Source organism: Pituophis catenifer, unplaced genomic scaffold, assembly GCF_029215685.1.
Source record: "Pituophis catenifer annectens isolate HBS135680 unplaced genomic scaffold, rPitCat1.0.hap2 SCAF_2, whole genome shotgun sequence".
Classification (NCBI taxonomy): Eukaryota; Metazoa; Chordata; class Lepidosauria; order Squamata; family Colubridae; genus Pituophis; species Pituophis catenifer.
This window is the reverse complement of record NW_027256882.1, coordinates 131,784,401-131,796,739: the sequence shown is the minus strand read 5'-3', so window position 1 is coordinate 131,796,739 and position 12,339 is coordinate 131,784,401. Positions and strand designations below refer to the sequence as shown.

Below are 12,339 nucleotides of genomic sequence, written 5' to 3'. Positions count from 1 at the left end.
CATTCTTGGTTGCTAACTTTCACTAGGCACTCGTGCTCTTACTTGTCTGCCTCCTCACTTTATGGAAGGTATCAACAACACAATCCCTGCAACCAGTGGTGGGTTTCAAAAATTTTTACTACCGGTTCTGTGGGTGTGGCTTGGTGGGTGTGGCATGGCTTGGTGGGCGTTACTTGGTGGGTGTGGCAGGGGAAGGTTACTGCAAAATCCCCATTCCCACCCCACACAAGGGAAAGGTTACTGCAAAATCCCCATTTCTTCCTGATCAGCTGGGACTTGGGAGGCAGAGAATAGATGGGGGCGGGGCCAGTTAGAATTTTTACTACCGGTTCTCCGAACTACTCAAAATTTCCGCTACCGGTTCTCCAGAACTGGTCAGAACCTGCTGAAACCCACCTCTGCCTGCCACCCACATAAATGGCTTCTCCTGCATCATCCCCAAATAAGAAAAACAGAATAACACAGTTGGAAGGGACCTTGGAAGTCTTCTAGTCCAACCCCCTGCTCAAGAAGAGATCCTATGCCATTAAAAAAAAACTCTCAATCTTAAAACTAAGCAAGGTTAGAATCTCAAATTATTTCAATGTTCAAGCATGAAGATAAAATACTGGGAAGGCTGGTCACTTAAATGATTTTTAAACTATTTTAGGGGGCCAACCACCTGAAAAGTTTACTGTTTCACACTTTAAACTTGCCTACTCAGAAGAATGTTAAAGTTGCTTCTGTGTAAGGCTCTGTAGTACAGTTGAAGTACCTCTTTTCTGCATACATACAGCACTTAATATAGAAGCACATTATCAGGTGATACTGTCCCCAAGGCTTAAACTATCTTCTTTAATGTTTTCTCAGAAATAAGCCCCTGGTTAAAAATTCCTTGTAAATTTAATTAGAAGCTTTTCCCTTAGAGCTTCTGTTACCAACCATTCCCATTCATGCAGTAATAGCATTATGCATAAATTGTCTGATTTAATTATTGCAAAACAGTCTAATAGTACCAAGTGATTTTTTTAAAAATGAAAAAATAAGATACTCCTGGGCATGAGCATGAGTAGCAGTGGAGATTAGCAGAAATAGAGAACTCATTAAGATACTTATAAACTGTTACTGATTTGGTTTGTACTTGATAAGTGCGAATCATATGTAATTGAAGTGACTGATAGAATTAAGAGATCTTAAGCTATACTTTTGCTGAAAAGGTGGGTTCCTCTTCCTTGTAGGTACTCCAATAGAGAGATAGTCATCACCTGAAGATACTTTAATTTTATTTTGCACACAACCAGGAACATGGACTCAATGGTGCAAGTAATACCAAACAAAATTGGGATCTACAAAATTGTATATCTTGTTCCAAATCAAAGCAGACCAAACTCTATTCCAACTTCCTAAGAACTCTACTATTAGTACCTGTCCCTATTTTGGCAGATCATAAGAAGACCACAACATACCAATTTACATTTTCTTGTGTCACAGGAACGCTTACAGAATAACACTGATCTTCAAATATTGTACTGTTCAAAAGCATTTTGACAGCAAGGGCAAAAGTGGATTTATTACAATTCTACAAAAAGGCATATAACTATGACCAAAATATTTCAACGCTAAAGCTCAGATTTTGATGCTGTAGTCTGTAATACCAGGTTGGATGGACAAGATTTGAAAAGGTATCTTCAAGCTGCTTACTCTAAGTAAAAAAAAGAAAGGCAAAGTTTACAAAGATTAAATTAAGCTGCACCCAAAGTCATCTTATTGAGATCCAATTTAGGCCATCAAGAAATCAGAAATAATTCAAGAAACAAAGCTAATAAATGATTTACATAAGATAAATTATACATAAAGCCCCAACATTTTAGCAGCCTTTTCCCAAACTGGACCTTTCTAGAAGTTTTGAACAAAATATCTGAAGGAATAGGTGTGGGAGAATTGATCTATAACAATCCCAAAGTACAGATAAATTTATTTTCTTTCTTCTCTTTATATCCCCTTTCGCACTTTTCTTCCTTTTTTCACTTCTTGTTATGTATTGATACTTTTGAGCGGGAGTTTCAAACCTGCCTTCGTTTCTGATTGGCTGACAGTCCCTCCAGGATTGTATATAAGGAGGGCTGCAGCCTCTGAGTTTTTGCTGAAGCCTCACTGTAAATTAAAGAGCTGTTGTCACTTGCTTGGTTGTGCCTCTCGTTATTCCCGAACCACTTCACTTCTCATCACTTTTTTCTTTAATCTTACTTTATATCAAGGGTGTCAAACTCAATTTCATTGAGGGCCGCATCAGGGTTGTGTTTGACCTTGGGGGGCTGGGGTGGGGGTGGCCAGGGTGGGCGTGGCCAGCTCAATGTCACTCGTGTTGGGTGGCCCAAGCGTTCTGCAAGTGAAAACGGGCTCCTGAGCTCCGTTTTTGGCTGCGACAGCATCTGCAACCCTCTGCCAACTAAAATGGAGCTTGGGAGGGACACACGCAGCCCTCCCGAGCTCCATTTTCACTGGCAGAGGCGTCACAGGCCGGTCCTTCACTGTTTCCAGGGCTGCCCTGCAGGCCATATCTAACCACCCTGTGGGCCGGATCCAGCCCCTGGGTCTTGAATTTGACACCTCTGCTTTATATTATTTCATGTTTAACTGTTATCTTGGTAAATTATTTTTCAAAAGTTCTTCAGCTCTGTGTTAAACTGTAACATGCTTGATTTTGACTCAGAGCAATGTTTGAATTCAGCTCTTGTAAGCCATGTATGAATCTAACCAATTGTTTTTGTTGTTCAGTCTCTAAGTCATGTCTGACTCTTTGTGACCCCATGGATCATAGCACACAAGTTTCCCCTGTCCTCCACTGTTTCCCGGAGTTTGTCCAAATTAACCAACTCTAGTTTATTCCAATAATTATGGTTAAGACAACCATGGCTTAGCATAATACAACAACCATTAGTGGCCATTAAATACTCCGCTACTGATTAAACATTTACTTCTGAACCATTTTTTTCAGCTTAAATTCAAATCATCATTCAAATGTTGTTTTGGCTCATAAAAGCTGCAGAATCCTTTTGAAAAATAGAACAGAACTGTTAATATGTTGCAATGCTATGTTGTTTTCATAGTTCTGGGATTTTTTAAAAAAAAGTACCGATATAAACAGAAGAGAGGCACTCTGAATAAGAATGGGATATCTACAGTTCCAGCTTGAGAGAAGGGAAGACAGTACTTGGTTATTCCTTATTGGTCCCAAAGGCTCCATTATGCCCTTTAGAAACTGCTGCACTTTTTCTAGTACTCATAAAAAAAGACAAATTAGCAGGTATCTTGTCTAGATCAGCAAATAAAAGGAATTAGCCCATCTCCCTATGGGAATTGAAATCAGATAAAGATATGATCTCTCTCAATGGAGAAGAAATACACGATACAGGCCACGTATTGTAGGATCAGCCAAGTATCACAGAAAGATAAAATTAAGCTGTATTTCAGAGAAGTTATTCTGTTCCTGTCATCCTCTTGCCTAAATGCGTTTCCATGTCTTTGAAAGGAGTACATCTATTCTGGTTTCCTGTAAATTAAGCTGTGCAGGGTTAAATGAAATAATGAAGAAATAAATCAACCTACATTCAGGAATTATATTCATGTCATTGTTTTATATTTATAGCCCACCCCAGTCCTAATGGACTTTAGGCAGGAAATAATAGTATCAAAAATAAATTAAAAACCCTACCTGGTAATATCAAAGGCACTATTCACTAAACCCCTGGGAAAAATGCTAGTTTGACCTCTTTTGAAATGCCTGTAAGGTAAGGGCCTTCAATATCTCTGGAGTAAACTTCCTCTATTAACAGGGGTTGTTGCCAGTGAGAATGGCCATCACCTGAGGAGTGTAGGCCCACACCTCTCTAAAGGACAGAACTAGATGGGAAGGCTCTTTTGAATTGTCATTAGTTTGCATTTCTTTATTTAGAGTTGCTATTATGGTTCCACCATTACTGCTCCCCACAGCATCAAAATCTGATGACCCTGACTTGCTGACAAGAAGCAAAACTCATTTCTCTATATCCCAATTCCCTCACTCCATGCAAAAGGAAATAAATTACACCTCCTCATTCACGCTCTTACTTTACTTTGTGGGTGGTGCTCAGTGAATGACTAAATAATTAGCAGCAAAGAGTCAGGGTTAGGAAATATGGTGTGTGTGTGCGCGTGCGTGCCTTGTTCCTTCAAGTCAGTGTTGATTCTTAGTAGCTGCCTGCACTTTTTTGGGAAAAATTTCCCAAATGGTTTGCCATTGTCTTCTTCCTAAGGCTGAAAGAGGTTGGTCCAAGGTCACCCAGCTGACTTCATACTCAAGGCAGGGCTAGAACTCACTGTCTCTCTGTTTCCAGCCTGGTACCTTAACTCCTACACCAAAGTGTAGGCTTTCTTAACACAGGAAAACAGTCCAGCAAAATGCTAGTACAACTAAACAACATCTATAGATATAGAGCAAGAGTGTCAAACTGGCGGCCCATGGGCCAGATGTGTCACACGCAGGCCATGCCCACACCAGCTCCGCGAAGTGGGGAAAAAATCACAAAACATCATGTGATGGCAATGTGACACTGCGAGTTTGACACCCGTGATATAGAGGCAGGATCAGTGGTGGGATTCAGTCAGTTCTGTCCAGATCGCGCAAACCGGTAGTGGCGACTGCGGGAGGCTCCACCCACCCACCTGTAGGTAATGCGCGACTATTGCGCATGCGCAGGAGGCTGTGCACATATGCAGAGTTGACATTTGTGAACCGGTAGGGAAGGTGAGTGAATCTCACCTCTGGGCAGGATCCCTTCAAATGCCAGAGGGGCAGAGCAAAGATCACGGAAAGCTGTTGTCTGCCTACCCTGCTTTTAGGCTGGTCTTTTCACTGTGAGAAAAGAGCTTCCAGATTAGATAGATCTGCTTGGGTGATGATCCATCATTCCCTAACATCCTGTCCAGTTGACAAAAATCAACCATCTTTTTTCACTATAAAACATTTGCACAAGTTAAAAAAAAGAAACGAGAACGAACACATTTACAGTTTTAACACAGCTAGTGTTGGCTATTTAGGCCCGGAGAGAAACTTTTCAAATATTTTCCTAAGTTATAATTAAATGAATCACTCCATGCTCAAGAACTGAGGCCCCATAGAGGGGGCTGCTTCTTCACCAAGCGAATGAACTTCAAACACGTTTCTTGAAGGAAATGCCCAATTACAGAATAAATAGGGGACCCTCAGAATATAAACAAGCAATGGTGTTTAGGCAGGAAACCAGCATCCAATTTCCCTCTGTCTCTTTGATGTCTAAAGAAGTGATTGCTCTCTTGACTAAGAACTAACATGTGCGGTGCTTTTGTGGCCCTTGTCCTGATATATAAAAATGAATCTTCTGTATTCTGCTGGATACTGGACATTCAATGTGCCAGAATCTTAAAGGGGGAAAAGGAAAGAAATATGAATAAAAGGAACACAGCATGGCCAGTGAGCAAAAGAACAAGGAATGCTCTGATGTTTGCCAGCTTTATTTTTTAAGACTTGCTTATTAACATTTATCCCAATACAGAGGCAGCAGCATTAAGGATAATTTCCATTTCCCCTGCAGAATGAAGAGTGTCTTAGTTTTTTTAAAAAAGCAGTTATTTCCGAATAATATGGGTTGAACAGATCCAGAGAGCTTCTGGGAAAAATGCTCCAAGACCATCAGCTTTCCAGCGTACAAGCTTAGCCATCTGCTCCAGGCATTATTAATTCACCTACTTTATTTGGGCAACTTCACTGCCTCAGCCAAATAGAAGGGAATGTTTTATAGCTCCCATGCTCTGCCTTTTTTTGTTTCACCTTTTCCACACTAATGTAATAAGACCGGTGGAGGGAGCTTGATTAATAAAGAGGAAAAGATGAAGCAAGCAGATTATGCAGACAGCAGCAGAACGTGATAGCCATTGAGAAGTATCTTGAAGTAAAGTCTAGTTGCACCAAGTAAGCTGGCATGATTATCTTAGTCTTTGGCTGATGAAAACCAAGTATTATGACTGCCGGCTGCCTGCAATTTGGCAGTTCAAATCTCAGCAGGCTCAAGGTTGACTTGGTCTTCCATCCTTCCAAGGTGGGTAAAATGAGGACCCAAAATTGTTGGGGGCAATATACTGACTCTGTAAACCACTTAAAGAGAGCTGTAAAGCACTATGAAACAGTAAAATCGCCATTCCCACCCCACTCTGGGGCCAGCCAAGAGGTGGTATTTGCTGGTTCTCCGAACTACTAAAAATTTCCGATACCAGTTCTCCAGAACCTGTCAGAACCTGCTGAATAGCACCCCTGGCTCAGATATACATGTGGTCATATCGAACTTTCCAAGAATCTAGTTCACATCAGGCTGCAATCAATCTCGGTTTCCTATCAACTCTGGTTCTTGGATTTTTCAGACTATAGAAGATTATAATGATAGCTGTCTATGGAATGGCAGCTAAGCTTGTATTCATTTCTTCCTAGCCCTGTCCCTGCTCCACTGCCAATCCCACTGAATCTTCATCAAGATTCATCAGAGTCTGAAACTGGAAAATCAAGCAAGGTGCCTGTAATTGTCAGCTCTGATCCTGCAGGGGAGTAAGAGCTGGCCACCCTATGGATCCTGGCTGCCTCTTTTATGGTCTCACAAGGTAAACCTCGCAAATCACTCCCTCTCAACTGGAATTTCTCCCTTCTGCAATGCAGGGCATATCGATAGGTTGTTTTGAGAGAGTTGGATGATAAAACACTTTGAACATGAAAGTGCTATAGAAAAGTATTATGAATTACTGCTACAATAGGCTTTTAAAGCGAGTGCCCCAATCCCTCGCACTGGAAGCAAAACAGGGAGATATAAAGCCTTGAGCATGTCAGGTTGCTTAGGATAAACTCCTCATAAAATGCTTTATCATCTAAGATGAATGAGGAAGGTAATGGACAACCATGAAAATATGTCATTGTTCTTTCTCTGATATCGATGTTGACCATGATCAGAGACATCAAAGCGGGCCCAGTATACTTTATGTTTGACTGCACGGTGCCATTATATTTTCTTCCCTCTATATACCCACAGCTTCCTTGGACATTGAATTATTATTTTTTCCTTTTTCTTATTACTGAATGGAAAAGCTCCTTACACATCCATCACATGCAGAATGCTTCAGGAGTCTGCAGAAACTCATCTTGTGTTCTTTATTCCACCCCAAGGACACTGTTCTGAATGCAGCAGAGAAGGAGGAGGAGAAAAAGCCCTTCTGTCCATAATTAACATCTCACACATCCCAGAGGTCTGTAGCAGGGCTTGGCATTTAATGCTTTGCTGTAGCTAATAGGCAATCAAGCGAACTTTCACTTGAGGATGGAGTCAGGGACTTTCCTTGATGCTCTTTAAACCAACAAACCCAGGCACAGAGAAGCTACAAAGGAATGATGGAAGATGTGGATAAGGGAGAAAATTGTTTCTCTGGAATGCTCTGTATTAAAATATCTGGCTTCTCTTAAAAGGTAATGAGGAGAGATACATCTATATACAGGTGGTCCTCATTTAGTGACTGCTTTGTTTAGTAATTGTTCACAGTTATGATCATGATAAAAAAAAAAACCTTGTATCCAATCAATACATTTACAACCTTTGCTGGTCTATAAAACAAAGGAAAATCTGAAGTAAAATCATAAGCATCCTTGTGGTTTCACTTAGTGACTGCTTTCTTTAATAATCAAGCTGTTTGTCTCAATTGTGATTGCTAAGTAAGAACTCTCTATATTTAAACTGATGAGTTTAAATTGTGTGATACAGGCAGCACCAAATTGCTTGGCACCTCTTTTGTGAAGATGGGTGTAGGGATGTGTGTTGCTTCAAGTTGGTTTTTGACTTCTGGCGACTGCCTGAATTTTTATTAGCAAGGCTTTTCGGAACTGGTTTGCCATTGTCTACTTCCTAAGGTTGAGAAATAGAAACTGGTCCAAGGTCACCCGCCTAACTTCATGCCTAATGTGGGACTAGAACTCACAATCTACCAGTTTCTAGCCTGATGCCTTAAATTAGCCTTAATTGGATAAGTAAAGGCACCCAGATTCTATACAATCATGGAGGCTCTAAGGTTTTGTGTGTAACTCCCTCCTCTGATTCATCCCATCACGATTTTGTCAATCTCCCCTCTTTTTTCAATCACCTTTCATTCTTCTTTCATATATATTTTGTAGTCAAATTCTCTTTGCGGTCACATTCTATATGACCAAACCATCTCATTATATGTCTTTCATACTGGTTGTTCTCTTGTGTATTCAGTTTATAATAATTCAGCATCCATTCATTCTTGAGCCTATCTTTTCTTGATTTATTACATACATATCCAAAGTAGACATTTTGACTACATTCAGCATTCTTTTAGGTTCCATCATACTTTAATTATCAAGTAAATGTAACAAATAATAATAACAGTAACAGAGTTGGAAGGGACCTTGGAGGTCATCTAGTCCAACCCCCTGCTCACACAGGAGACCTGTACTAGGGATTCGAACCGCCGAACTGCCGACCTTTCTGATCGACAAGCTCAGTGTCTTAGCCACTGAGCCACCTAGTCAGGTGGCTTAAATAAGCAGAAGCACGCTCTTATACACAGCCATTTTCATTTCTTTTGACAAAATACTCATTCCTCACCACAGGCTTCGACTTCTGACCACAATGGAGCCCAAAATTTATGTTGCTAAGTGAGACACTTAAGTGGGTTTTGCCCCATCTTACGACTTTTCTTGCCACAGTTGTTAAGTGAATCACTGCAGCTATTAAGTTAGTAATCTGGTAAAGTGCAGCTAGCTTTCTCATTGATTCTGCTTGTCAAAAGGTTGCAAAATAGGATCACAAAGCCTCAAAACACCTCAACTGTTACAAATATGAACCTATTGCCAAGCATCCGAATTTTGATCATGTGACCATGGGATGCTGCAATGGTCATAAGTGTGAAAAATGGTCATAAGTCACTTTTTTCAGTGTCATTGTAACTCTGAATGGTCACTAAATAAAACTGTTGAAAGTTGAGGACTATCTGTACCCATTAACTTTCTATCAGCAGTTGCACATCTTTAAATCCTTCCATTTTTCTATTAACAAAAATGAATAGTGTATTCCAGGATTGTTCAAAAGTTTCCCAATCTGAAACAAATAGAACTTGAAACAGGATGTTAAAGCTATTCCAGACAGAAACAGCCTTGTTTTAAGCCTGAAAGGGGATCAGTTTAAATTCAGAACCCTTTTGACGTGTTCAGAAAAACATCAAAGCATTTCCAGTAAGATTGGAACAATCAGTTTCAAACTTTAAGTGGCTGTTTCACAGCTCCAAACCAATTGTGTATGTACACACATGCATACATACACAAATACAAGCACATGCCAGAGCTTTTCTTACTGGTACAGGTCTGTTCCCAAGAAAGTTGAGGTCACTGTTCTCCCCAAAGAGATAGCCTTCAGGATGTGTAGAGTCAAACTTCTCACCTCCCATGATGAAGTGACTGGCAAAATAGCTTCCTGAAAGAGAGAGCACAAGTCTGTCAGAATCAAGTAGAAAAGGGAAGGTAGTGATTTATAGGACAAAAAAAAGCACTTCAGAGAACCCGGGAATCAAGCATGGCCAAAAGCAAATCAGTAGAGTGTAGAATAGCTCATAAAAATAAAGGGTTTAATTTCACACACAGCTGGCCTTTAGAATTGTGGACAAATATTTCAGAAACGTCCTGCTCCAAGATTGGAAGCCAAAAGGATAATGAGGAAAAAGCAAAAGTTTCAATTTTCTATCACTTTTTTGGAGGGCTTGCTGCCTCTACAAATATATTCCTGTTGATAAACATCTCCTGCCAGTTTCCAAACCTGAAAACTCATGTTTTAGAGTGGAAATAGCAATAGCATTTAGATATATACCGCTTCACAGTGCTTTAAAGCCCTCTCTAAGCAGTTTACAGAGTCAGCATAATGCCCCCCAACAATCTGGGTCCTCATTTTACCCACCTCGGAAGGATGGAAGGCTAAGTCAACCTTGACCCTGGTGAGATTTGAACTGCCAAATTGCAGTCAGCTGGCAGTCAGCTGAAGTAGCCTGCAGTACTGCATTCTAACCATTATGCCACCACCATAAGGCTCAGAGAGCCTACCGATCATGGTTTCTGCAATTCTTTCCAACAGTACCCTTTACCAGCCATGGCCACAGGAGGCTTTGGTATTTTCTTCTGTGTAAAGAAGTACCATGTTGTGTGTGTGTGTGTGTGTGTGTGTGTGTGTGTGTGTGTGTGTGTATGTGTGTGTATACGCACTGCCTCCTCTCCCAACTGGCTAGTAGACAGGCCACTCTCTCCCCTCCAGTTACAGACATTTGTCTTGGACTGCTGGACATTTGTCATGGACTGCTGGGTGTGAATTATTGGCACACAATTATTACTTCCAGTCGGGCCACATTCTTCCTGTAGTGCTTGGATCTTTCAGCAGATTACAGAGAAATGTGTGTGATGGAGAAAATAAATGTAACATATAAAATGGAGGCTGCACCCGTTTTCCTCCCTGTCTTTTGGACATGACCAGGTTAAATCCAGCTCCTCTCTTTATCTAATCCTATCAGACCCAAACTGACCCCCAGACAAAGTCTACTGTAATCCCATCTAAACAAAATAGAAGCCTCCTCACTACCTCTCAGTATGACCTAAGTGCAGCCTTAGCAAACAAATTGCAACATAGTGGAACCAATGATCCATCCTCAATCAAGGATATTCCACTGACTGTCTTAAGATCTTACCAACTTAACACTAGACTTTTCCAGTTCTGCTGCTCTCCTGAAAGGGCTGCTTTGGCTAACAGCAATAATCACATGTTGAAGGTCAGTAGAGATTCTCAGTCTTCCAGGTCATGGTTGTCTCAAAGGTGCTTTTTCAGGAGGCAACTGAACTTCATTTTTTCTTTTTGAAGATTCCAAGAAGCTCCTTCAGCTGAGACAGGATTGTGGGGAACGGACGTTGACTTACCTGAACGTCCTTTCTCAGCGCGCTGATGGAGAATCCAAATTATGGGCAGCTCCTCAGCTTGATTGCTAGACTGGGTGAATGTTTCTTTAAGAAACATCCTTGGCCACTCCTCCCTTGCTTGGCTAAGCTCCAGTTCATTCGCGAGGTTAACAGAAGGTGGTGCTGTCATGAAACAAGTTAATAGACAAAAAAACAGAAACAGTCCTGGCTAGAAGCAGCCAAAGGATGGGTTGGATTCTCCATCAGCGCACCGAGAAAGGACGTTCAGGTAAGTCAACGTCCGTTCTCCAGCGCGCTGCTTGGAGAATCCAAATTATGGGATATACCCAAGCTAGTCAGAAGTAGGGTGAGAGGCTGCGTCATCCCATAAAGAGACAGCCAGGACAGACTGTAGCACTCGACGACCAAATGAAGCCTCAGCTGATGCAAAGGAGTCAATTTTGTAGTGTCGAACAAAAGGAGTCAAAGTAGTCCATGTTGCAGCCCTGCAGATGTCAAGGATGGATGCCTGAGTAGCCCAAGCCGCTGAAGTGGCTGCGCTACGGGTAGAGTGAGGGAGGATCCTCCCCGGCAGAGGAGTCCGTCTGGTTCGGTACGCTGTGACGATGCATGATTTGATCCAACGACCAATTGTGGATGATGAAACTTTCATGCCCAATGTAGAAGGATTGAAAGACAGGAACAAGGCTTCGGATTTACGGAAAGAAGCAGTCCGCTTGATGTATCTACGGAGAGCTCTTTTAACGTCCAAGGTATGCCATTGTTGTTCAAGATGATGGCTAGGCGTTGGATGGCTAGGTAGAATCAATTCTTGGGCTCGGTGGTACAGAGAATTTACCTTGGGTAGAAAAGAAGGATCCGTACAAAGCACCACTTTATTGGGATGGAAAACACACAGGTCTGCACAGACAGAGCCCCCAACTCAGACACCCGTCTCGCCGAAGTAATTGCCACTAAGAAGGCAACTTTGAGAGTCAGACATCGAAGAGATATAGAAGCCAATGGCTCAAAGGGGGTGACATGAGGGCTGACAGTACTAATGGCAAGTCCCAAGTTGGGTATCGATGGATAGTAGGAGGACGGAGATTGGATGCTCCCCGTAAGAAGGTCCGTATACGGGGATTTTGGGTCAAAGGTCAATCGTCCACAGAAGACAAAACTGTGCTGAGGACCGCCACTTGACGCCTCAGGGTATTAGGAGCAAGGCCACGGTCCAAACCCTCCTGTAGGAACACGAGGACATCAGAAGGAGATGCTGTTGTGGGGTCCTGATGAGACTTGGAGCACCAGGTGCAAAAGGAGTGCCAGATGGCGTCGTAGATACGGTTTGTTGAGGA

General features: G+C 41.8%; 1 protein-coding gene across 1 annotated transcript in view; it reads right to left on the bottom strand.

Moving 5' to 3' along the window:
* RNF157 (ring finger protein 157) overlaps positions 1-12,339 on the bottom strand; it is a 104,930-nt gene that overhangs the window by 48,198 nt on the left and 44,393 nt on the right. Inside the window, exon 2 of the mRNA XM_070937547.1 lies at positions 9,403-9,521. Coding sequence (XP_070793648.1) covers positions 9,403-9,521 — 119 coding nt within the window. The remainder of the gene's footprint in view (positions 1-9,402; positions 9,522-12,339) is intronic.